We start from the raw sequence: 26019 nt of genomic DNA, 5'->3' as shown, positions 1-26019 counted from the left end.
TTTTTTACCACCAGATGGAAGTAGAAAGCCATGCTTGTACAGTTCCACCTAGCTTGTACCACAGAAATTCAAAATTCCTTATGCAACAAGTTACCTTCTTGAAAAGGATCTTTATGCTGAAATAAAATCTGAGGTGAAGAGTAACTTTCTGACCAAGGTGATGAGTAACCTGAACTCAATCTTTTGTAACCCTGATCACATTTAAACAAATAACCAAAAAAGGGGAAAGGATTCTTTTTCTACGAAGAGAATAAAGTAGAAAAAGATAGATTAAACAAGGCAAGGCAACAGTCAGCCACTTGCATACGATTTTATTTACTATTTTCTAGTATCTGTATTATATTCTAACAAGAGAAATGGTGAAAGAAGCCTTTTATTAGAACTGTGAATCAGAAGGGTTTAAAAAACATGGGTATTACGTTCATATAGTTCAATATATGCATACATTACATCCACATAGCTCAATATTTAATAAGAGTATATGGTAAAAAGTCTTCCCAAACCCATCTCCTCAGCACTGAGCTCTCATGCCCAGTTTCTTATGTATTCTTCCAGAACAATACATACTCTAACACCACCAGCTGCCTCTTAAAAACAAATAGTAGCATTATTATATAGAGTACACCTTGCTTTTTTTACCCAACAACATATTTGGGAAGTTTTTCTCAGTAGAGAGTGCCCCCTCATTGTTTTTACAGATGCATATCAGTATCTTTTTCAGTAACATCAACTGTGTTATACCGTTCAAACAATTTTAGATCTTAACAAAAAATACAAATTTCTAAATAAAATTACAGTTGGTATACCCAATTATGGGCTTTATTACAATAATTTAATAATGTACCATCTGTGAAACTTCACATTTTTTATAAGAGCTAATCAAGCATTTCTAGGACTAAAAAAATTTTCCTCAATGAAAATAAATCAACTTTTTTATTGGTCATGCGATTAACCAACTATATTGTATACTGTATATTGTCATCACAAAATGCTAAATTTAACCAAGGTACTGTACCTCATGATGGGTGCTTGTAAATCCAATATTTTCCTCATTTCTAAATCTAATGCTGGAGCACACTGTTCTTCCTTAAAGTGGGGTGTCCCCTTCATTTGTGGACTTCCTCTAAAAAAAAAATAGCAAATACAGAGGATCAAAGAGAAATATATTGAATTCTCCTCCACTCTATGACTAATATATACCCAATCAAAGTAAAAAAAGTCAAACTTAACAAATCAGGTGTTCGTCCTTCAGGTTCTCAAACGAAAAACAGATAAATTCCATTATAGCAGACATATCTACCTATCAACTAGAAAAAAATGCGCGACCAATGTAGCTTGTGTTATCAAAGAATCCTAGGAAAAAATCCTTAAGATAAAAGCAAACTCTCAAGGAAATCAATAGATATTCTGTTTAAAACGACTGATGGCCCTTTCTGCTTTGGGAAGCTATGGAAGATATATACCATTCCACATAGTGCATGTCCAAAGTGATCCAAATCCTTACCTCATCTTACCTTACTCCACACCTTATCCTTGACTGCTATCCTTTGGGTATGTTATCAGAATTAAGGTCAGATTCAGGGATGCAATTAAGAGATGTTTCACATAAAACTTGGTAATAAATAGCAAAATGGCTAAATGTGAAAACTTCCTGGCATTAAATGGTTGCACTAGACTGAGTGGCTGGGTCAATGCCAACACAACTGAGCTATCACACACAATCCCTCAAAAGGACTATAAACTTGTTTTGGAATCTTTATCTCCACATGGCACAGAACCATTCTTTCTCAATGCCTGTGCTGGAATTTAACCGCTATCTGTCTCTTCCCTTACTATCAGCTATCACTTACTCTTGGCAACAAGTAGCCTGCCTACATCATCTTTCCCTCTTCAGTCACTTACAATCCTGGAAACCAGTTTGCAATTATTAAAATTATGTATAAAGAGTCTAACAAATTCAATAGCTTTTAAGGTTCCTGGCTTTACGAAAATTATTTTGATGCTCAGAAACCTTTTTGCTTACTTTTTAGTTTTAGATTATTTTCCACATAGAAGCTTGTGGTGCTTTATTACCATCCTGTTCTGCTACTGCCATGACTTGGAATATTTGATTCCTTCTATATGTCTGAATGGCTAATGTTTAACCACACATGTCCACGTTTGATCTGACAGCCCCTAAAAAGAACACCATGAGTTATTAGTTTATCGGAATCATATCTAAACTGCTAATCACACACACACACTGTGATGAATTCCCTGAGACATTCTCCATGTATATCTAATTTTAAGGTTATTTTTTCAAAGTAATACATACACATAATTTAAACAGTCAATAGTGTTAGAAGGCTTATGACAAACAAAAAAACCCCACAGCAGTCATTTAGTGAGGAGACAACCAGCTTCAATTCTTTTAGCTGTGTTCTTTATTTACCTGCATATTTTTAAACAGTATTTTACACTGCTTTACATCATTATTATAGACATTATCTGTTAACTTTTCACTCTCATTCCCCATTTTTTCCCATTCTCCCAACATAATTCTACCAAATTGTTGTCATGATGATGATTAAATATTTTTCACTTCTGGGTCAAGTAGTATTCAGTGACTACATTTCTTTCTTTACATAACTTGTTAATTTTCCTGAAGTTAACTTTACCACATGCTTTCATTTCCTTGGTTTTCTTTAAACTTATACCTAAGTATTCTCACACCCTTAATAGCTCTGATAAAAACAAATCTCAATATAATCTTCTATAGGGTCAAACCTGTTACTAAACCTATTATTCCCTTTTTTATTTCCCCCTGGAAGCATCGCTCCTGATGCCCACTGCCCTACTAAGTCTGCACAGCTATCATCCTGATATTTTCCTTTGTCATCATCCTAATGACTTCTTTGTTTCCTTCCTATGTTAGATCATTTATTTTATAGATCCCACACCTTCTACTTACTTGCTTCACATACTCTTGGGGCTTTACAGAAAGGTGTATGAGAAGCAAATTTAGAAATCTCAAGTCTGAAATGTCTTTATTTTGATGCCTAGATGAATGTTTGGGTGTAAAATTTTAGGCTGCACATAATTTCTCAAAAATGATGCTCACACAATGCAATTTATTACAGGAAAGACTAATAATCAAAATATGTATCACAATAGGGCTGGTTGAATTCACACAACAAAATATTATGCAGCCAAAAAAGGAAAAGTAGAAAAACTCCCTGAAATGATCCGCAGCATCTGTTGTTAAGTGAAAAAGTAAGGTACACAATACTGTATACAGTATGCTACATTTGTAAGACACGAAGGGAAATATCAATGTTTATACGCATGCACTCCTATTTTTAAAATGAATGACAACCAAAACCAAATGAAAATGTATACCTACAAGAGAAGGGAGACTACAGGGTGAGGGATGTTATTACTATCATTTTTTTTAACTTTGGGACGTGAAAATGTTTTATATAATTAATAAAGGAAATTAAAATGAAAATCAACAACAATCTCTAAAAACAGAAAAGAAACAAACCTAATTGTACATCAAGCTAACAGCAAAAATAATTATTTCAAGTAACTTTGGAACACAGTAGTTTGTGCATCCTTAATGGAAAATTTCCTAAGGAAAAACCATAAAAGAATCAAACTGTATTCAGCCATAATACTGTTATAAGAATATTGATATTATTTTGGAGCTACTATGAGTACAATAGGATAAAGTAAACAAGCAATTATGTTTATGTTCTTGGGAAACAAGGTTATCAATAAGAAAAATACACAAATATAAAACTAGAGAAGTAAATCTTTAACTTCACTTTTAAAACAAAAAAATTTCAAAGGTTTTAAAAACTTTAACTTATAACAATCTTTGCATTGGAGATATCAGTATTAACTCACAATGTATTTTTTCCCTTTCTAAAATTTACTTCCTGGAGAGGTGCCAAGACGGCGGAGTATGCAGACTCTGAACTCTTCTCCTCCCACAGACACAACAAATTTACAACTACTCTGGGAACAATTACCTCTGAGAGAGAAGTGAAAACTGGATTAAAAAAAAAAAACCCTGCAACAAGGGACAGTCCTGACTGAGGTGGAAAAGGACGAAACTCCTTTCTGGAGAGAAAAAAAGCCACCTTCGCGAGCCATGAAACTTCAAGGCCAGCCAGGAGCAATCCTAAGGTATGCAGCCTTCCCTGGAGGAACAGGGGCCCTGAGTAGGGGAGCATTACCACTATAAGCATTCTTTGGACTCAGCAGAACTGAGACGAGTCTCATAATATCTGGCTTTGCTGGCTACTAACAACAATAGGGAATACCCTGAGAAAAGCTTTTGGACATAAGGGAAAAAAGTTGGTTCTTCAAGGGTCCATGCACAAATTCACCCATTTTGGAAAGCAACAGAAAATCACAAGAAAGCGCACAGTCCTTTGCTGAAAAGAGAATAACCTGATAGGCTCTGGGTACATCTCAGTAAGAGATGAGACCCCTCCAGGGACTGAGACATTGGCAGCAGCCATTATCGTGACTGAATACAGGTGTGCTGATGCAAATACTGGCAGACACCATTGGAGTTCTTCCCCTGGACTGTTAGCCCAGGGTCTGCCCCACCCACTAGAGCACTGATTTAATCCAGCTCAGCCAGGGCAGGCAGCCCACCCTAGGGACTGGTCCCACCAACAGCAAGCCCTTGGGCAACTTGTGGGCCTGCACAGGCTGGGTGTCTGGATCCTCTGCAGCCAGACGAATGGGTCTGCCTCTGAGGGACAGGGCCTGCATGAGGAGCAGAAGGACTGTGTGGCACGTTGATGAAGTGTGTGGGGCCTCTGCAGTGGGGTGAGTGGGTCCAATTCAAGGGGTCAGGAGGCGCATATGGGGCAGGACTGCATTGACGGTGTGCGTGCCCCTGTGGGCAGTGGGACTTGTCAGTCACAGAAGACTTGTGCTTTTCAAACAGCCACATAGGGGATCAGCCCCACCTTTCAAAGCCTAAAACAATTAGGTGCTCCCATGCCTGGGGCCAGCTCCACTCAGCTGCAAGCCTGAGAGAGCTGATAACAGTCTTGCAGGCGGGATGCCTACAGTAATTATAAGCCCCTGAGCCTAGCAACCAGCCAAGGTGGGGGCCTACTCATTTAACAGAAAAACTGCAACAGGAATGTGCTATCAGACCTTGTAGCCAACTGTGCTGGGGCTCCCCATGCTCGATAAAGTGACTGGAGAGTCCACAGCAGCCATGTGCAGCTGAGAATTACAACCAGTCGGCCAGGGGGACAGCCTAGCCTCCCTGGGCACCCGCAACAAGAGCAACCCTGCCACAAGAGAAGGAGACACAGAGCCCACACAGGGGTCACTCCTGGAACATTTGGAACTGGTGATGAGGGGGTAGCACACTGCTGGGCGTCATGAAGCATCTCTTACAGAAGGCCACCTCTCCAAGATCAGAAGATGTAGGTGACCTGTCTAATACACAGATATAAGCACACAGAAAGAAGGAAGATGAGGAGGCAAAGGAATACCTTCCAAGTAAGGGAACAAGGACAAACCCCCAGAAAAGGAACTAAATGAAACAAAAATAAACAATCTATCTGACAAAGAGTTCAAATAAAGAGTCATAAGGATGCTCACTGATCCTGGGAGAAGAACGGATGAACTCAGTGAGAACATCAACAAAAAACTAGAAAATATAATAAAGAACCAATCAGAAATGAAGAATACAATAATAAAAATGAAAAATTCACTAGAGAGACTAGAGGTAGAGTAGATGATACAGAAGAATGGATCACTGAGCTGGACAAAAGACTAGAGGAAATCACCCAAGCTGAATAGATAAGAAAGAATTAAAAAGAATGAGGACAGGGCGCTGGCCCCGTGGCACAGCAGTTAAGTTCGCACGTTCCACTTCTCAGCAGCCCAGGGTTCGCTGGTTCGGATCCTGGGTGTGGACATGGCACTGCTAGGCAAAAGCCATGCTGTGGTAGGCATCCCATGTATAAAGCAGAGGAAGATGGGCATGGATGTTGGCTCAAGGCCAGTCTTCCTCAGCAAAAAGAGAGGATTGGTGGCAGATATTAGCTCAGGGTTAATCTTCTTCAAAAAAACGAAAAGACAATGTAACAACCGGGAGAAGATATTTGCAAACCATATAGCTGATAATGGCCTAATATCCAAAATATATAAAGAACTCATATACCTCAACAACAACAAAACAATCACCCAATTAAAAAATGGGCAAAAGATCTGAACAGACCCTTCTCCAAAGAAGATATAGATATGGTCAACAGGCACATAAAAGGATGTTCAACATCATTAGCTATCAGGGAAATGCAAATCAAAACTACAATGAGATACCACCTCACTCCTGTCAGAATGGCAATAATTAATAAGACAGGAAACAAGTGTTGGAAAGGATGTTGAAAGAAGGGAGCTCTCATACACTCCTAGTGGGAGTGCAAACTGGTGCAGGCACTATGGAAAACAGTATGCAGATTCCTCAAAAAATTAAGAACAGTTGTACGATATGATCCTGCTAATTTCACTGCTGGGTATTTATCCAAAGAACATGAAGACACAAATGCATAAAGATACTTGCACCCCTATGTTCACTGCAGCATTATTCACAATAGCCAAGACTTGGAAGCAACCTAGGTGCCCATCAAGGGACGAATGGATAAAGAAGATGTGGTATATATACACAATGGAATACTACTCAGCCACAACAATGAAATCTGGCAACTTGCGACAACATGGATGGACCTTGTGGGTATTATGCTAAGCAGAATAAGTCAGAGGGAGAAAGTCAAATACCATATGATCTCACTCATAAGAAGGAGAAGATAAAAACAACAACAATCATATAGAGACAGAGATTGGATTGGTGGTTACCAGAGGGGAAGAGGGAGGGAGGAGGGTGAAGGGATGATTAGGCACACGTGTGTGGTGATGGATTGTAATTAGTCTTTGGGTGGTGAACACAATGTAATCTACACAGGAATTGAAATATAATGATGTACACCTGAAATTTACATAATGTAATAAACCAATATTACTGCAATTTTTTAAAAAAAGTTCCATAAAAGAAAAATTTACTTTTTACTTTTAGCTCTGTTCATTAAAAAGTCCTAAAAGCAAATACAATCAAGTAACGGCATCAAGTCATGGTCTTCAAAATACCATTGAGCACTGAAAGAAACAAAAGTTCCTTGGAGATTTGACTTATTCCAAATCAGGGGCAGGAAATGGTAAAACGAGCCTTGTGCCTGAAAGCAAGGATGCCACTTAAATGACAGCATTTTTATCTGCTCCTGCATAGGCTAAAGATGTGACAATTAGATCACTGAAAAGAATGACTGCAATTGATTAAAATTCAAATATATAAAAACCCCTGCATTCACAACAATACTAAAAACACTCAGTTATCTCTGGAAGTTCTTAGGACTCATTACTGTAACAACAAAAAGGGAAAGAATCGAACATCTCTCTGTCTTTCCTGTATGGACTATATCTCAGGGTAAATATCAAGGAGATAACGAAAGAAAGTTCTTCTTTATATAATCACAGCTAAAGAATGCAGAAGGAATGGTAGAATAAAAAAAAAAAATCACAATTTCGTAATCCTTAAAAAAATAACAGATCCAGGGAACGATCATCAGATACAGCAGACAAAACCATTAGGTAAAAGTGGAAACTTAGGACATATCCATCAAATGCAATGGATCCTGGTTTGAAACAACTCCTAAAAAGACAGTTTTGAGTTAACATGGAGAAAACTGAACACAGACTAAGTATTTGATAATATTAATAAATTATTGTTAATTTTGTTAGGTGTAATAATATTGTGGCTGTTTCTTTAAAATGTCTACCTGTTACAGATAAAACTAAAGTATTTAGGGTTGAAATGATACAGTATCTGGAATTTGCTTCAAAATACTAAACGTATGCATGCATACAGGAAAGGGTGATGTTGGCAACTTCTGAATATGGGAGATGGGTACAAGAATTATCATTATACTGTTCTCACTAGTGTGTGCTTGACGAATTCCATAAAAGCACAAGTCAATATATTTCTCTCAGCATTTTAAAGGCTTTGCACCAATGTCATTTAGACTCTGGTCTGTGGCTGTGGAGTTCAATGACAATTTTTATTCACAGACTTTATGATCTGTTTTTTCCCATCTGGAAGTTCTTAGGATCTCCTCTTGATCTCTAGTGAGTTCTGAAATTTCAGAATTAATGTCCCTTTCTATAAGTACGAGGACCTATCACTGTTTGCACCAAGCACTTGAAATCTAGTGACTGATGTCTTTAGTTTAGGTCTGGAAAATCTACATGTTTTGTTTCCTTAATATACTAATAAGGCTCTCCATTTCCGTTCTCTCTTTCTGGAACTCCTCCTACTGTTACATATTGAACCTCATATTAACCTCTAATTTTCCCTTTTCTCTCTTATTTTGTCTTTTGTTCTATATCCTGGGAGAGTTCAACAACTGTTTCTTCCAATGTTTTCACTGGATATTTTCTTTCTGCTATTGTACTTTTCATTCCAGGAACTTTCTCACCCACCTTCCCTATTTTCTTCTAGCACCCTTTGCTTTTATTAAGCAATATCTGTCTGAGGTTAATTATTATTTCCTCAAAGTTTTTGTGTTCCCTGCATGGCCTATTTCCTCTGAGTTTCCTTTTTTCTGTTGTGTGTCTCTCTTTTATATTGGAAACTTTCCTAAGATGGCTAATAATCCTTGGCTGTTTGTTCAACAGGTTAATAAGAAAAAGTTAATTATAAGCTCTGTGTATTCAAGTTAGATGTCAACTGCTGAACCTCAGGGTAGTAGCCCACTGGCATTTTTGTCGAGGTCTTCAAATATCAGGGCATATTAGGTCATTTTCCTGGAGTGGTTTAATTTCCCCAAGAAGGATCCCTCAATTCTGTCTGGGATATCTAAGCATGGAAGCCAGAAGTCTGGAGCCAAGCAGGGGAAGAACACTTGACATCCTACTGTTCAGTATGACTACTTTCACTTAATTCCCATCTTTAGTTTACATCTGACCCTTGCCCTACTCTGTCTGGAATCCTTCCGGTTCAGTCAGACAATATATTTCCTGTCTCCTGTGAGGTGGAAACATAGTAATACTTATTCAGATTTTTTCAAACAATTCCTCTGTTTACAGCCCCCAACTATATTCTGTGGTACTAGCGCATCTAATTCCTGAGACTCTCCAGGGTTTTACAGATCAAACAAGTTGTTTTTCATCAATATCATGTAGGTAACCTTAGGCTCTCAGGTTTGATATTCTTCCTAAGTCATTTTATTCTTTCTCATCCGATTTTTAACTCAAGGGTTAGAGATATCTCTAGCTTTCATTAAAGATGGAAATAGTATTTCAACTTTTTGTTCTGTTGGTGATTTTCATGAGACAGATGGAAACTTCATTATCCATCTTGAAACTGGAAACCCTCTATTTTCCTTTACATAAACAGTGATTTATTAGTGCTAAAGCATTATGATAAGAATTTAACAGCAAATTTAAGTAAATCTTGACTTCTCAATGACTTTCATTACAAAAATTAGAGAAAAATTTCACAGGAAAGTTGATATCCCTTCTTCCGAACATAGTAATATGCAGTAAACTATTAAAAATTACATTGATTTAAAAAAAATCTAACTTTATGATCAAAAATATTATTAGTTAGGTCAACGATAATTTGAGAGTATAGCATCAGATTTTTGGAAGGGAGTCATGGAAAATGAGACTGGAAGGATAAGTTAAAGCCAGATTATGAAGAATTGGATGCCAGGAAAATAGTAATAAATTGAGCATTTACTAAGTGTGAGTGTGCAAAATGTTCTGCACACATTATCTCAACTGATTGTTTATAATCCTTTGTGACAGGCATTATTATCCTCACCTTTCCAGAAAAGAAACCAAAGCTTAGAAATATTAAGAATTTTGCTCATGGTCACAGAGCTATTAGGTAAAGGAGTTGACATATGAGCCAGTAGCTTCAATTTCAGGTCCTAAGAAACTGAAAAATATTAGAGAATTAAGGAAATGAACAATAACCTTTGTCTGCACAAAGAAATATCAGAATAAGTGCTAAAGAATGGATTGAGGATAAAGTGGGAGAGGGAAAAGAGATTGTAGATTAATTAGGAGACTGTTAATAAGAGTATACAAGGGCCTGGACTTGGGCAGTAGAAATGTCTTTTCTGAAACTTTATCATAGACTTTTTGAAGGGAGATAATAAAAGCACATTGAGAATTATAGTTCTTGCTTAGTAAGAGAGGCTTCTCAGAAACAGACAGGTATAATCACATTGCATGCATACCTGGTTGTCCTTCAAGCCACTGACAAATATTAGATTCTTCATTCCTGGGCACATAGAAGAATTGTGCTTTTCTGCCCACACAAAATTAAGTATGGCCACATGATTTACTTTGGCCTAGAAAACATGAGGAGAAGCAACTTGCGTCACTTCTGAGCAGAAGCTTTAAGAGTCAACACTTGGTACACAATGCTCTCTTTTTATCCTCTACCACAGGGACTTAAGGTATACCGATTTATAGGTACACTACATCAAATAATGGATAGTTGTTAGACTGTGGTCCAGTAAACCCAACAAATTAATAGTTAGTGATTATAATTTATGAGTGATTTTATTAACTATGTAATCTGAGGAGCAGAAAGAAAAAATGAAGAAAAATGAACACAGTTTAAGAAATTTGTGAGACACCACCATGTATAACCAACATATGTATAATGGGAGTCCTAAAGGAAAGGCAAGAGAAAGGAGCAGGAAGAATATTTGAAGAAATAATGGTTGGAAAATGTCCCAAATCTGATAAAGACATGAATCTAACCATCCAAGAAGTTTAGCAAACTCTAAGAAGGATAAATTTAAAAAGATCCTCAACAAGATACATTGTAATCAAACTACTGAAAGACAAAGAGAGAATCTTGAAAGCAGCAAGAGAAGTGACTCATGTGGAAGGGATCCTCAGTAAGATTTGCAGCCAATTTCTCATCAGAAACCATGGAGGCCAGTGGGATGAAATATTTCAAGCGCTGAAAGAAAAAAAGGGAAGAATTCTATATCCAGAAAACTATCCTTCAAAAATAAAGGAGAAATTAAAGGATTCCCAGATAAACAAAAGTTGATGGATTTTATCCCAAGTAGTCCAGAACTATAAAAAACACTACAGAGTCCTTCAGGTTGAAATGAAAGGAGACTCACTAGACAGTAATACAAAGCCATATGAAAAAGCAAAGAACACTGATAAAGGTAACTACATTGGTTAAATATAAAGCCAGGAGTATTGTATTTTTGGTTCAGAAATCCACTTTTTTAACTATATGATTTAAAAGACTAATGCATAAAACAGTAATTATATAGCTATGATATGGGCACACAATGTATAAATATGTAATGTGTAACAATAAGAACACAAAAGAGGAGGGACAAAGATGTACAGGAGCATAGCTTTGGTATGCTATTGAAGCTAAGTTATTAATTCAATCTAGGTTGTTGTAAGTCTAAGATGTTAACTGGAATCCCCAAGATAACTACTAAGAAAACAGCTAAAACATATACAAGAAAAAGAAATGAGAAGAGATGCAAAATGGTACACTGCAAAAAATCAATTAAACACAAAAGAAGGCAGTAATGGAGCAACTGAGGAACAAAAATGATACAACGCATCAGAAAACAAATAGCAAACTGGCAGAAGTCTTTCCTTATCAGTAATTATTTTATATGTAAATGGATTACACACTCTAAGCAAAAGGAAGACCTTGTCAGAATGGTTTAAAAGAACATATGATTCCATTTCAAAGTTTTCTAAAGGAGACTCACTTTAGATCCAAAGACACAGATAGGCTGAAAGTTAAAGGATGGAAAAAGAAATTCCATGCAAATAGTAACTAAGAACTGGGTGGTTACAGTAATATCTGAGAAAATGTTTTAAACCAAAAATTGTTACAAGAGACAAAGAAGGACAATATATACTGATAAAAGGGTCAAATCCACTAGAAGATATCACAATTATAAACAGATACACAGCTAACAACAGAGCCCCAAAACACATGAAGAAAATACTGAAAGAACTAAAGTGAAAAACAGATAGTTCTACAATAATGGTTGGAAATTTCAATACCCCACTTTCAATAATGGATAGAACTACTAGACAGAAGATCAGTAAGGAAATAGAGAACCTGAACAACACTGTAAGTCACTTAGATGCAAAACACATACTGAATATTCCACCCAACAAGAGAACACACATTCTTTCTCAAATGTACATGGAACATTCTCCAGGATAGAACGTATGTTGGGCAACAAAAATGTCTTAATAAATTTTAAAAGACTGAAATCATAAGAAGTATCTTCTCTGACCACAGTGGAATGAAACTAGACATCAATAACAGAAAGAAAAGTAGAAAATCCACAAATATGAGGAAATTAAACAACACTTCTTAAACAACCAAAAGGTCAATGAAAAAAAAGGGAAATTTGAGACTAATGAATATGAAAACACAACATCATGGGATGCAGTGAAAGCAGTACTCAGAGGAAAATTTATAGCTAACATGCTTACACTAAAACAGAAGAAACATCTCAAGTCCATAAGCTAACTCTACACCTTAAGGATTTAGAAAAAGAAAAGCAAACTAAACTCAAAACTAGCAGAAGGAGGTTGGAGTGGATTAAAGACTGGAGTAGATATGATCAAAACAGAGAATAGAAAAACAATAGAGAAAATCAATTAAAGCAAAAATCGAAAAACCTAAGGAAAAAAGAGAGAAGATTCAACTTGCTAAAATCAGAAATGAAAGTGGGGACATTACTACAGACCTTAGAGAACTAAAACTATTATAAGAGAACCCACATAGTTAGTGAATCCACATATTTAGTTAACTTGAATGCCCTTCTTTTCTGAACACATACCAATTGTCTTAAATAACCAGAGGAGGCAGATTACATTTAATAATCCAAAAGACAAGCTAGACATTAGTAACAACTGAAACTTATTAAGAAGCTACTAACACATTTTTCTCCTTTTATAGCATAAAAAGTAACTCAAAAAGTAGCTTTTCCAAAGTCACTGCCAGTAAAAAGTGGAACCTGGATTGGAATCCAGGTGCCTCTAATTTCAAATGCCATTCTCTTCTCCACATCTATAAACTGCTGTATATTTATTCGAGGCAGTAACACCAGTCCAATATCATAAGAAATAAGGAAAAATGAAATTAACCCAACTTGAGAAGTTTTACTTTACTAATGTATTCTTCATGAATTAAAAGTAATGTCTCCCAGTTTGGCATTCATGTCAATGAGTGGCCCCTAAAGGGCAATGAAACATGAAATTCTCTCATAAGGCAGGTCAACTACTAGTCAAACTTCTCATAGCCTTGAGGAGGGAGTACTTTGCCATCAAATTGACAAAAATGAAAAATCAAACTACAGTGCTCAAAACATATCATAAAAATTATAGAGAAGTCTTAAAAGAAAAAAAATCGCCCCTAATATACGTTAAGTATGCTTTGAAGGGCTAAACAAGGTGATACAGAAAACTGTCACTACCAATTAAATTCAACAGGCATTTACGTCAGCAAAGTCTATTGTCCAGGAGATCTCAGATACTTTAAGTGCCAGTTACAGAAAATAATAATGTGGCAGGTAACCTGATGGACTGGAGAAGGGGGGAGACAAACAGAAACTTCAGGAGTACAGCTAATTATACAATGTTCTTCCTAGCAACATAACTTACCTAAGGCCTATCTTTCCTTCCAGATGTAACTCAAATCTCCTTATCTACAAAACTTCCCCCAACAACTTAGCACTTTCCCCTGAAACGCTATTACCATTTTTGGAGACATTCACTCACTTGGCATTTGCCACTTTATATTGCCATTAATTTTAAATACTTCTCTCTTCATTAGCATCTTATATCTTTTCAGCACCAGGATAGCTAGTGTCTTACAAATTATAGTAAATATACCGTAAGTATTTGATGATGATAATGAAGAATTTCATTCCAGATCTTCAAATCTTTTTTTCCCGTTTTATTGAGGTATAATTGACATAGAAGGCTGTATAAATTTAAGGTGTACAACATAATGATTTTATATATGTATATACTGTAAAATGATTACCACAATAAGATTAGTTAACATTTATCACCTCACATAGTTACAATTTTTTTTTCCCTTGTGATGAAAACTTTTAGCATCTACTCTCTTACAACTCAGTTTTTCAAATTTTAAAATGATCTAGGGAGTCCTGGCAGTCTTAGGTCAATTCTGGGATCAAGAGGCTTTGGTTCTCCAACCACAGTTCTCAAAAGGCTCAGAATGGTTTCTTTCCTCAAAGTGCATACCTAATATTTCATCATCTGCAGTCAACACAACTGTTTACTAGAATATTAACACTGAAAGTATTTCTGGATAAAATAAAATAATGGTATCTTGGATGTGCTAAAACATACTCCAGTGGAAAAAAGCCTTAAAATTGTTCACACTAACTGATAGGCACACAGATGATCACTCAATTATCATACTAATATGATATTGTCACCAGCCATGGACTCCAACCTGCTTCTCTTGTCTTGCCTAAACTCTAACCTTTTGTGTTTGACCTAATTCTCTTACCTTCTTGAAAGGTGCAGATGTTGCTTTCTTTATGAACTTTGGGGTCTTGAGCTTATGTGGTTTCAGCTATGTTCCAGGAAGAAGCTCTAAGAGACAACGGCCCTGGACCCAACCACTCTGAACCAGACCAGACTGGCCCAGAACGCAACCAAAAGAATGATACCTGCACAAATAGACAGAGAGTTGTACTAAAGTAACCTTGCCCTCATTAACATCGTAAATTCTCCTCCTCTGGGAGGGGTGAAGCAGCCATTTTGAGATCATGTGATGTATGTAAAAGCATGATTTCAAACCACATATGCAAGCTTATGCCTATCTCTACGTGTGATGATGAAACTTCCTCTTTGAATATTCATTCCCTACCCCAAATAAAGGTACCCACCTCCCCATACTCAGGGAGCCATAGTTTGTGAAATTAATGCCTATGGTCTCCATTTTATTTGCTGCACGTTGTAAATAAAATCTATACTTTGTGTGACAACTACTTCTGGTGCAATTTAACTCGCCAACAAGAGGACTCACATTTGGTCTGGTAACAAAACTACAAAAAAACCTGGATAAAATATATGAAACAACCATATTCAGACATTGGATAACAGGTAGCAGAGGACTGTGATTCTGAGTGAAGGGAGACAAACAAGGTTTTCTGGTAGAAGTCACTTTCCAGACTACTATGTAGGGTGGGAGAATTCAAGCAGAGTATGGCAGTCTCATTGAGGAGAAAAAGATTAAAGTTCAGAGAAGCAGAAGCAGCTACTCAAGGAACAGAGTACCAGAGAGGTGGGAGATATAGAGAAAGAGCCCTAGAAACCTGCAGGGGTTCCCCAAGAGTCTTGCTGAATACTAAGCTATGCAGGTATATGGTGAAATCTCACAAGGCCAGCAAAAGACTAACTACCAGGGTTTTAGGCTGCACAGTTCATCAAGGGCTAGGACATTCCTGTTCTAATCAGCCAGAGTGAAGAGACCTCATTAAAGACCCAGGACATTCAGTAGAGAGCTCAGAAGAGCTAAGCTAGCCTAGAGTAAAGGTTGAACCCACTCTAAAAACATACAAACATCCTTCCTTCAGAAGGATCAAGAAGATCTCCAATTTAACTGTCACCCAAAACAAACCTCAACACTCTTTAAAGGAAAAGAATAAAAATCAGACAATTATGTAATACAATGTCCATCATCCAATCTAAAATCAGTAGATATGTGATACAACCCAGTAATTCTACTCCAGGGTATTTATTTACCCAAGAGTTATAAAGCTAACTGGAGAGTGAAACTGGATTGGAATCTAAAAAAGCAGACAAGGTTCACAACTTCATTTTTTAGTCTTTACATGTCTCTAATTGTTTGTTTTTATAAGAATGTATTCATGGATTACCAGTATAAATTTTTAAAAAGTACAATGGGGAGGCCAGCCCAGTGGCACAGCGGTTAAGTTCGCAAATTCCGCTTTGGCGGCCTGGGGTTCGCCAGTTCAGATCCCGGGTGCCGATATGGCACTGCTTGTCAAGCCATGCTGTGGTAGGTGTCCCACATATAAAGTGGAGGAAGACGGGAACGGATGTTAGCTCAGGGCCAGTCTTCCTCGGCAAAAAGAGGATTGGCAGCAGTGAGCTCAGGGCTAATCTTCCTCAAAAAGAAAAAAAAAGTGCTATGGGTTTGTACATGCGGAATCAGCTATTTCTTGGGCACAAGAGAGGATAGGAAGGTTGAGGGCAAACATTTATAGATAAGATGTATGACTTGAGCTTGAGAACTAAGTCAGATAGCTTTCTTACATAAACAAGTGGGTGAGGCATACCAAGTACAGCAAATACATAAAAAGATGAATTAAATTTCATAGGAATTGTGGGTTTAATATGCTAGAGATACAGGAAAATTAGGTTCTACATGCCAGGCCACAGTTCTTGGTCTTTATTGTGTGGGGATTGGAGAGCAACAAAAATTTATAAGATAAGATATATTTCTATATCTCGAAATATAGAAAACTCCTAAAACTCAACAACAAAAACAACCTGATTCAAAAATGGGCAAAGGACTGAAATAGACATTTCTCCGAAGATATACAAATGGCCAATAGGCACATGAGAAGATACTCAATATCACTAATTATTAGGGAAATGCAAATCAAAACTAAAATGAGATACCACCTCTTACTCACTAGGATGGCTACTACCAAAAAAGAAAAAAAGAAAACATCAAATGTTGGTAAAGATGTAGAGAAATTAGAACCCTTGTGCACTGTTGCTGGGAATGTGAAATGGTACAGCTATTGAGGAAAACAGTATGGCAATTCCTTAAAAAATTAAAAATATGGGGTTGGCCCCATGGCAAAGTGGTTAAAGTTCTGCGTGCTCCACTTCCACAGCCCAGGTTTTCAGGTCCGGATCCCAGGCATGGACTTACTCCACTGATCAGCCATGCCATGGAGGAATCCCACATACAAAGTAGAGGAAGACTGGCACAGATGTTAGCTCAGGGCTGATCTTCCTCACGAAAAAATAATTAAAAGTAGAATTATTGTATGATACAGCAATTCCACTTTGGGTTATATATCCAAAGGAACTGCAATCAGAGTCTCAAAGAGATATTTGAACACCCATGTTCATAGCAGCATTATTCACAATAGAAAAAACATGGAAGCAACGCAAGTGTCTATCAACAGATGAATGGAAAAGCAAACTGTGGTATATACCTACAATGGGCATTACTCAGCCTTAAAGGAAGGAAATTCTTTTTTTGCCCTCCCCAAAGCCCCAGTACATAGTTGTATAGCTTAGCTGTAAGTCATTCTAGTTCTTCTATGTGGGATACCACCACAGTATGGCTTGATGAGCGGTATGTAGGCCCATGCCCAGGATCTGAACCGGCGAACCTCAGGCTGAAGGGAAACACTTAACGACTCCACCACAGGGTCGGCCCCAGGAAGGAAATTCTGACACAGGCTACAAAATGGATGATCTTGAGGACATTATGCTAAGTGAAATGAGCCAGTCACAAAAACATAAATATTGTATGATTCCAGTTTCATGAAGTGTAACTATACACTTAAAAATGGTTATGATGATGTTATGTTATGTGTATTTTACCACAATAAAAAAAACTGGAAATTAAAGTTTACTGGTAAGACCTTTCCGAAATAATTGATTACTCCAGAAAGTACTCATGTATAATGTTAGTGGTTTTGTATCTTTAGATCCAGGTGTTGAAATGATTTAGAATAAAACTAACCTAGACTTAAAAAAAAAAAGTTTGAGACAGGAATCACATCACCAAGTCTCTGTTTTGAAAAATAAATCTGGTTATGAATGCAAAGGACAGATTTCAGTATGCAGGAGAAAGAGACTAGAGGAAGAGAATGAGTCAGTTAATAAGCTTTTCAATAGGCAAGGAGAGGCCATGAAGGCCCCAAAGAGACAAGTGAGAGTAAAATAGAGAGAGGCAAATTCTAGAGACACTGGAGAGTTGTAAGCAATTGATACAATCTGATTACTGAACAACTACGAGAAGTGCAGAAATAAAAGTCACAAGGTGTTCAACATCATAGAGCTCTATAAAAGATCACGGTAACTGCAATAAATTTTACAAAAGCAATAGCATGTTTGGCTTGGTATGGAGGAAATGAGTTAGGTTTAGACATGGTGAATTTGAGGCTCCCTACAGGGACATCTAAATGGACTGATCCTGGAAAGGTGGGCCTGAAGCTCAAGAAAGTGGTACTACATTAAAGAAATAGACCTGGATCTCATCCACATATGTTGATTAAAGCCAGGAAGAACATGCAGAATGGAAGAGAATTCAGAACAAAACCCTAGGGAACACTAAAGCATTATTTTAGGTATTATATAGTAACTTAAGGTGTTGATTTAAACCTAATTGCATCTTTATGAAGTAAATGGCAGTTCCTCATTTGGAGGAATTAACTCCATTTTCACATAAGTAAAAAAAAAAAACTCAAAAAAAGTAAGCAACACAATCAATTCAGAAAGCCCCTGAAAAATTTTATGTAGGGAAATGGCAGGCAAATTTTATGTCAGAAAATTCACTTAGGAGAAAACTGTAAAAGGTGGGTTAAGAAGACATTACAATAATCCAGGAGAAAAGTGACAAAACCCAAACTAAAGCAGTGTTGCTGGGAATTAGGAAAAGACATGAGGGATACATACAAGGTAGAATACACAGAATATATAGAAGGTAGAGTATACTATACTTGTTGATAGAGACTGACTACTGGAGTTATTAAGTGGTTGTTAGTGCTGTTGAGTTGATTACGACTCCTAGTGACCCTGTGTACAGCAGAGAGGAACTTGGCTGGGTTTCTGCACCATCCTCTCACGTTCTGGTGCTGTATCACACAATGCTCTGCTATTCATAGAGTTTTCATGGCCAATAGTTTCAGAAGTGGGTGGCCAGGTCCTTCTTCCTAGTCTGTCCAGTCTGGAAGCTCTGTGAAACCTATCCACCATGGGTGACCCCCTGCTGGTATTTGAAATACTGTGGCAGAGCTTACAGCATCACAGCAATACCCAGCTGCCACAACAGTCTGACAATCGACTGACAGGTGGTGTGGTTCTCTGATGGGGAAACGAACCCAGGGCATGGCAGTTGGAGTGCTGAATCTTAACCACTAGACTAGCCCCACAGCAGGAAGAGCAAATAAACTCAAGTAAATGGTAGTGCCGTTTACAAAAAAAGAGAATTAGTTATAGGCTTTCCCGATGAAGTTACTTAAAAAATCAGAATGCAATTTTTTGCTTTTATGCTGAATAAAAAATTTCCCCCTTCTGACTTTTTAACTATAAGTTATTAGATAGGACCTAAAATTTATTCACAATATCTTCTTAATAACTTTGTTACTTGCTAAATCTCACCAATCTAGAATGCTCTTCCCCTGGGTGTATGTTTTATTTCCTCATATCTTTTAGACCTTTGTAAATGTCATCTTTTCATGGAAGACCGTGACCACTCTACACGTGGTGTTCCCACTCCCTATTCCCTTTCCCTGCTTTATTTTTCTCCACAGAATCTATCACCTAATTTGTAATCTATTTTACTTACTTATCATCTACTAGAAGAACATAAGCTCTATGAGTCGAGTTTTTGGTTTTGGGTTTCTTTTTCTCTTTTCTCCACTGCTGCATCCCCAGGTATCCACAACAGTCCTGGAGTCTGATAAAATTCAATACTTAAACGGACAGATGAATAGCTGAAAACAATTTTTCAGAAGAATTTTCTGAAAGAAGTAGTACCCTTATTACCAGGCTTTTCAAATTAAAAGAAAAAGCCTTCTTTTCACATTATCACATATTCAGACAGCCTTCAGTGTGATAAAAACAATATGTAGGGCTCTCTGAAATGGGAAGATCTTTTAATACTTCTATCATTTTTTGGGTTCAGGTGCCAGTCTTAGAGCTGTGGCCAACAGGGGAATAATTTTCACTGCCCAGAATTTATACAATAATATCGCCATCAATTCTATTAGAAGTGCTCATGCAATTATGATGTAAGCTAATGGACACTTAAAAGATACAAAGTTCAGTAGCTAAAGGTTACACATGTACATTTATAGAATATATACACATTGAAATCAAACTACACTTGTGATGTTTTGAGACGATCAAAGGGAATCAAAAATGTTAGGATAAATAACATATTTTGTCAAGTTCATAAACTGAACTTAGAACAAGGAATAGCATCAGAAATAAGTTTCTAACTCTACAGAACCTTAAGGGAAAAAAAGTAGTTAAGCTTATTCTCCAGAAAACTAAAACTCAATACTTACTAGCAAAAAAGAAAAAAGAACAAATGTTGAGGGAAACCATCACATCTGTAACCAATTCAGACCTCTTTTCTCCTCTAAGTTTGATACAATTTAGTAAATGTTTCTATTCCTTAAATGTTTCGGTCTTCTTCCTTGCAGGTTTCTCTGGCAAAGAAGGAGAATTTCTGAAAAGGGTTAAGTTAGAAATTGCTAACCTCAATTAGTTACTCTCTTCTGGTTTCCCTCTTAACACTAATTCATGAACAGTCAGCTGGTGACAAGTCCCACAGTCTAACAAAATACGCTGGAGTCGTTGGGGAAGTGGGAGGTTTGAGTTATGATAGTTGCTTTGGAGTGATTTTTTTTCAGTAAAGAAAATATGTGTATCTTTAATATTTGATAATTAAATGTACTGAGAGTTTTAGTACAGTAACTTTTTTTTAAGAACTGTGGTCTCAATAAAACTGGTCTCACAAAAAAGAGGCTAACAGTAGAAGTAGAAAGATAGAAAGAATAAGGGTAAAAAAATCTCTGCTCTCAAAGAAGTATAGATTATGATGACATAATTGTTGAAATTACTTTCATTATGATAAAATTAAAAATGATTAACAGTTTCAAGATCTACTAAACTCATAAACACATTCCAAAGTTAAACACAAATTATTTCTGATTTATCCCTAGCGGAGTTTCCTTCATTAGTCTCACTGCAAGTTTCAAGACATGAAAGAAAAAGTCGATGGTCTTCAGTAGACAAGTTTGTCCACTGGTCTGTGTAACTAACAGGAAGGGATATTTTAATATACAACAGAATTTATAAAGACACCAAAAATGAAAGAAGTGAAAATTCATTAATCAAAAGAATAAATGACTTTTGAGGGAGAAAGAGTCATTTAATAAGAGTGCCAAACATTGCTGAAGGCTGACCCCCAACAACAACAGAAAGGATGCTGGGAACAACACTGTACTGGAAGCCATGAAATATCATGAGGGCATCTGACCTGTTCCAAGATGAAGCATAATGAAAAAGGACATGCAGTCTGAGGGTAAGATGCTGTCACATAATACAAGAAAATTGAGATACTCTAGAAAAACTCCTGTGGTGAAATCATAAGACTTAGAGAAGAGAAAGAAAGAGATAACAGTGTTTCTATAATTGAGAAGAGGACAGCTAAGTACTGGCCTCAGTTATGCTGCATCTATTCTTCAGGATTATTATAAACCACTTTTTTTTTTTGGTGAGGAAGATTGGCCCTGAGCTAACATCTGTTGCCAATCTTCCTTTTTTTTTTTTTTCCTTCTCCCCAAAGACCCACTACATAGTTGTGTATTCTAGTTGCAAGTCATTCTAGTTCCTCTATGTGGGATGCTGCCACAGCATGGATTGATGAGTGGTGTGTAGGTCCACATCCAGGATCTGAAAGAGTGAACCTCAGGCCACTGAAGCAGAGCGCATGAACTTAACCACTGCGCCACAGAGATGGCCCCTGGCCCCTTTTTCTCCTTTCTTTTTGATTCCCTACTCCCCCAGAAAATCTCAAAGTAGTACATGGCTAGATGGCTATAAACAGGGTTGAGGCAGTACAGTATTAGTGGTTAAGAGCTCAGAGTTTGAAGCTACAACAGTTATATCTAAATCCCAGCTGTGCCACTTTCCAGTGTGTGACCATGGGTGATTACTTGGCCTCTCTGTGTTGCAGTTTGTATAGTAATTGAACAGTGCCATGAACTGCATAAGTGTTTACAATGGCACAGGTGTCAAAACCAAACATTTTTTTAAACTCTCCACAATCCGTTATGTGAACCACTATTTTCCAGGTTTTAAAAACTTGAACACACATAATCGTTCAAACAATTGAATAAGAAAATATTTTTATTCTCATTTTACAAATAGGTCTACAGAAAAACTAAGAAATTTACTATACTAAGTAATCCAGATAGAAAGCAGTCCAGCACACAACAGGTTCACTCTAATCTGCTCTGCAAAATTATTTCCATATAAGAGACTTTGTTTGATTTTATGTAGCAGTTACCAGAAGTTAAACTCTGGGAAAAAAGTACATTATCAAGTCAAATATAAAAAAACTAAAAATCACTTAATATATATTTTAATATATATTTAAAATCACTTTATATATATATATATATATAAGATCACTTAGAAGTAAAAATTTGGTGAAGGAAAAAATACATTAATAACAGCAGCAGCTTCCTTTATTAATTTTCTCATAAGCTGGGAAAATTATCTAAACTTATCTAAACATTTAATATGCATGATCTCATTTAATACTATGAAATAATTACTACTGTTATCTCATTCTACAGATGAAGAAACTTAGGTTTTGTACATATTAAATAACCTGATAGAAGTCATACAGCTGAAAAGCAACAGACCTGACATTCAATTCCAGGTCTATATGATCCAAAGCCTACCCCTTTAACCACTATTCATGCTGCTCTAAGGCTATACACTTTACTGAGCCACATTTCTTTTGAGGAAGATCAGCCCTGAGCTAACATTTGTTACCAATCCTCCTCTTTTTGCTGAGGAAGACTGGCCTTGGGCTAACATCTGTGCCATCTTCCTCTACTTTATATGTGAGACGCCTGCCAGAGCATGGCTTGCCAAGTGGTACCCCGGTGCACACCCGGGATCCAAACCGGCAAAGCCTGGGCCACTGAAGCAGAACACGTGAACTTAACCACTGCGCCACCAGACTGGCCCTTGAGCCACATATTGAAACCCCAAATCTTCAATATAGTGGAAGAACGCCCAAATTAAAAATAACAATAAAGCTCTTTATTTAGTTCTCTAGCCTAACATATACAGTCAAACACAGCAAAGCTCAGGCGCTGTCAGGACTATTACTTAGTTAAGTGGTATCCCCTGGAGACTCAGAATCTGAAGGTAAGAAACTCTTTTTAAAACTTCTCCAGAACACAAAAAGCAAGTCCCAAAATACTACTCCAAAGCACTGTAAACATATGTACATCATGTTAGTGAGTTGAAGTAAATAGTATTTTTCACTGTTTCAAGAGATGCTATTTCCCTACCCTGCTGATCTATAATAGCATAAGTTAATCTAGCTAAGTTCAGATGATTCTGACTATTGCTCTATTTATAGGAGCATGTCTAAATCAAGCATTAAAATGGGTTTACATGCAGCAGTTCAAAATGCACGAGTATGTGAAATATTAGACACTGAATACAACAGTTCTTCAAAAGACTCAGAAAATTACCTCTTGGAATAAAAAAAATAGTAAGTCTATATTATACACAAAACTGAATTTAAAATTTCTAAATACATCAACTTCATATCACAACGGCTATACCATTTTAAACAGTACAATTTATATGCCAAAAGGGTTTTCACAGTAAAGATTCCTATTGAAAAATAAGCTAATTACCTTAAATTCCATCATCAAAAGAATGTCTGTACTTTACAAAAGACTTCTAAAATTCAAGTAACATCTCAATTAAAGCTATATTTATTACAAAAGCAAGTGGCTACAGCATCAAGACAATCTAGATAGTTCCTTAAAATTATGATAAAGGGATCTGACCTACAGTCTGTATGGCCTACATTATCCTTTCCCAAAGTGTATTCTCAGAATATTAACAAAAGTTATTTGAACAATTTTCATAATGCCATTTTTTAAAATTGCGGCTTTTGTTTTAGATTTTTCAAATACATTAATTTTTTCTACCACATTAAAAATAATGTAGGTATATCAAAAATTTTGGAAATGTCAAGAGTTGACAAATCACTACAGTTCTACCATTCAGGAGCCTGGAGCTTACTGACATTTCGCCCCTTCCCCTCATGACCTCTTAGCTCCTCCCCAGTAAGGAGTGGAGAATGCCAGATCTGGAATATGTTAATAGTAATTCTGAATGCCTAAGAAGGGATATGGTATATTCATCCAAGATTCTCAGACTTATTTAATTACAGAATTCTTTTTTTTGGGCACCTGAGCTAACAAATGTTGCCCATCTTTTTTTCTCCCTGCTTTTTCTCCCCAAATTCCCCCAGTACGTAGTTGTATATTTAGTTATGGGTCCTTCTAGTTGTGGCATGTAGGATGCCACCTCAGTGTGGCCTGATGAGTGGTGCCATGTCCATGCCCAGGCCGCCAAAGCAGAGCGCGCGAACTTAACCACTCGGCCATGGGGCTGGCCCCAATAATTACAGAATTCTTTATTCAAATAACAATAGTTCAAAGACCTGGTAGTTTTTTAAACACTATTTTGGAAATGCTGGCTTAGCTTTATTGCAATCACTTCAGACAACCCAAAACCATTAATTTTTTTTTTTTTTTAAAGATTTTATTTTTTTCCTTTTTCTCCCCAAAGCCCCCCAGCACATAGTTGTGTATTCTTCGTTGTGGGTCCTTCTAGTTGTGGCATGCAGGACGCTGCCTCAGCATGGTTTGATGAGCAGTGCCATGTCCGTGCCGAGGATTCGAACCAACAAAACACTGGGCCGCCTGTAGCGGAGCCCGCAAACTTAACCACTCGGCCACGGGGCCAGCCCCAAAACTGTTAATATTTTTATGAATACAAAGTATGCACAACAGATATTAAAAGAATAAAAGACAACAAACTTACTTGGGATACACTGGTTCATAAAGGTACTTGTCACCTCTTGTAGATGTAATATGAAAAAACAAGATGTAGCCATTCGCCGTCTGAAAGATAAATTTTATTTATCATGAATTAAAGGATAAGGCTATGACTGTAACTCTAAATGCTAATTTTATATATTCTTACTTTAAAAACACTTCACTCTTAAGAACCCTCTTTTGAAGAGCTATAGTTTAATCATGTAAATTAAGAAATGACTTTGTTTTAATATAACCCATCTTGTTTAATATAACCCACAAAAAGGGTTTTTTATAGATTTTAAAATATTTCCTAGAAACATAATTGAAATCAATAGTTCATAATATATTGTACACATCAAAATTCTAAAATAATTATATTATTCAATAATTATTTTGCAAGATGTACAAACCTTTTTGAACTCTGCAATACGGCTAATATTTTTCCCAAGTTCTTAAAGCAACAACATCACCAAATAGTAATAGTATGATGAAATTCTTGACTGTATTCAATGTTTATATAGTTTCAGAATATCATATTTATATATTTCAAAATCAATTAACTGGCTCTGATTTACTACAAAAGATACCCTGAGACACAGAAGAAAAACAGAGCAAACTTTCAATTTCCAAAATTTGAACCTGAGCTAGTTTATTTTTCTTAGTTAACAAAATGTTTTTAAAATATAAATTGTATTGAAACAAACAGGGCCATTATATGATCTTGGCACATATCTGTGACTTGTGAAGCCCAAGCCACCATTTTACATTTATATAAATATTGAAAATACTATATTTAGCTGTTTCTAACCAAACACTTTGAAGTATAACAGAATGAAGTGGAAAACATTTTGCACAAACTACTTTACATTAATACTGAATTCTTATCATTTTAGAGGCAGATGGGCTTTTACTCAAAAGTACAACCAAAGAAAACTGAAAATATTATTCAAGGTTTCATATTTCTTTCCAGTACTGGCTGTTTTTCACTTAAACGAATGCCAGAGGAAACACTTACTTAACTTCT

General features: G+C 36.5%; 1 protein-coding gene across 8 annotated transcripts in view; it reads right to left on the bottom strand.

Moving 5' to 3' along the window:
• RIC1 (RIC1 homolog, RAB6A GEF complex partner 1) overlaps positions 1-26019 on the bottom strand; it is a 145676-nt gene that overhangs the window by 51062 nt on the left and 68595 nt on the right. For all 8 annotated transcript variants that reach the window (XM_070590009.1, XM_070590013.1, XM_070590011.1 and 5 more), the window contains 2 exons: positions 25000-25079; positions 1016-1123 (listed from right to left, as the gene is read on the bottom strand). In XM_070590009.1, coding sequence (XP_070446110.1) covers positions 1016-1123; positions 25000-25079 — 188 coding nt within the window. The remainder of the gene's footprint in view (positions 1-1015; positions 1124-24999; positions 25080-26019) is intronic.

This window comes from Equus przewalskii, chromosome 22, assembly GCF_037783145.1.
Source record: "Equus przewalskii isolate Varuska chromosome 22, EquPr2, whole genome shotgun sequence".
NCBI classification, from domain to species: domain Eukaryota; kingdom Metazoa; phylum Chordata; class Mammalia; order Perissodactyla; family Equidae; genus Equus; species Equus przewalskii.
The sequence above is the reverse complement of the archived record's forward strand: the minus strand, read 5'-3'. Positions and strand labels throughout refer to the sequence as shown.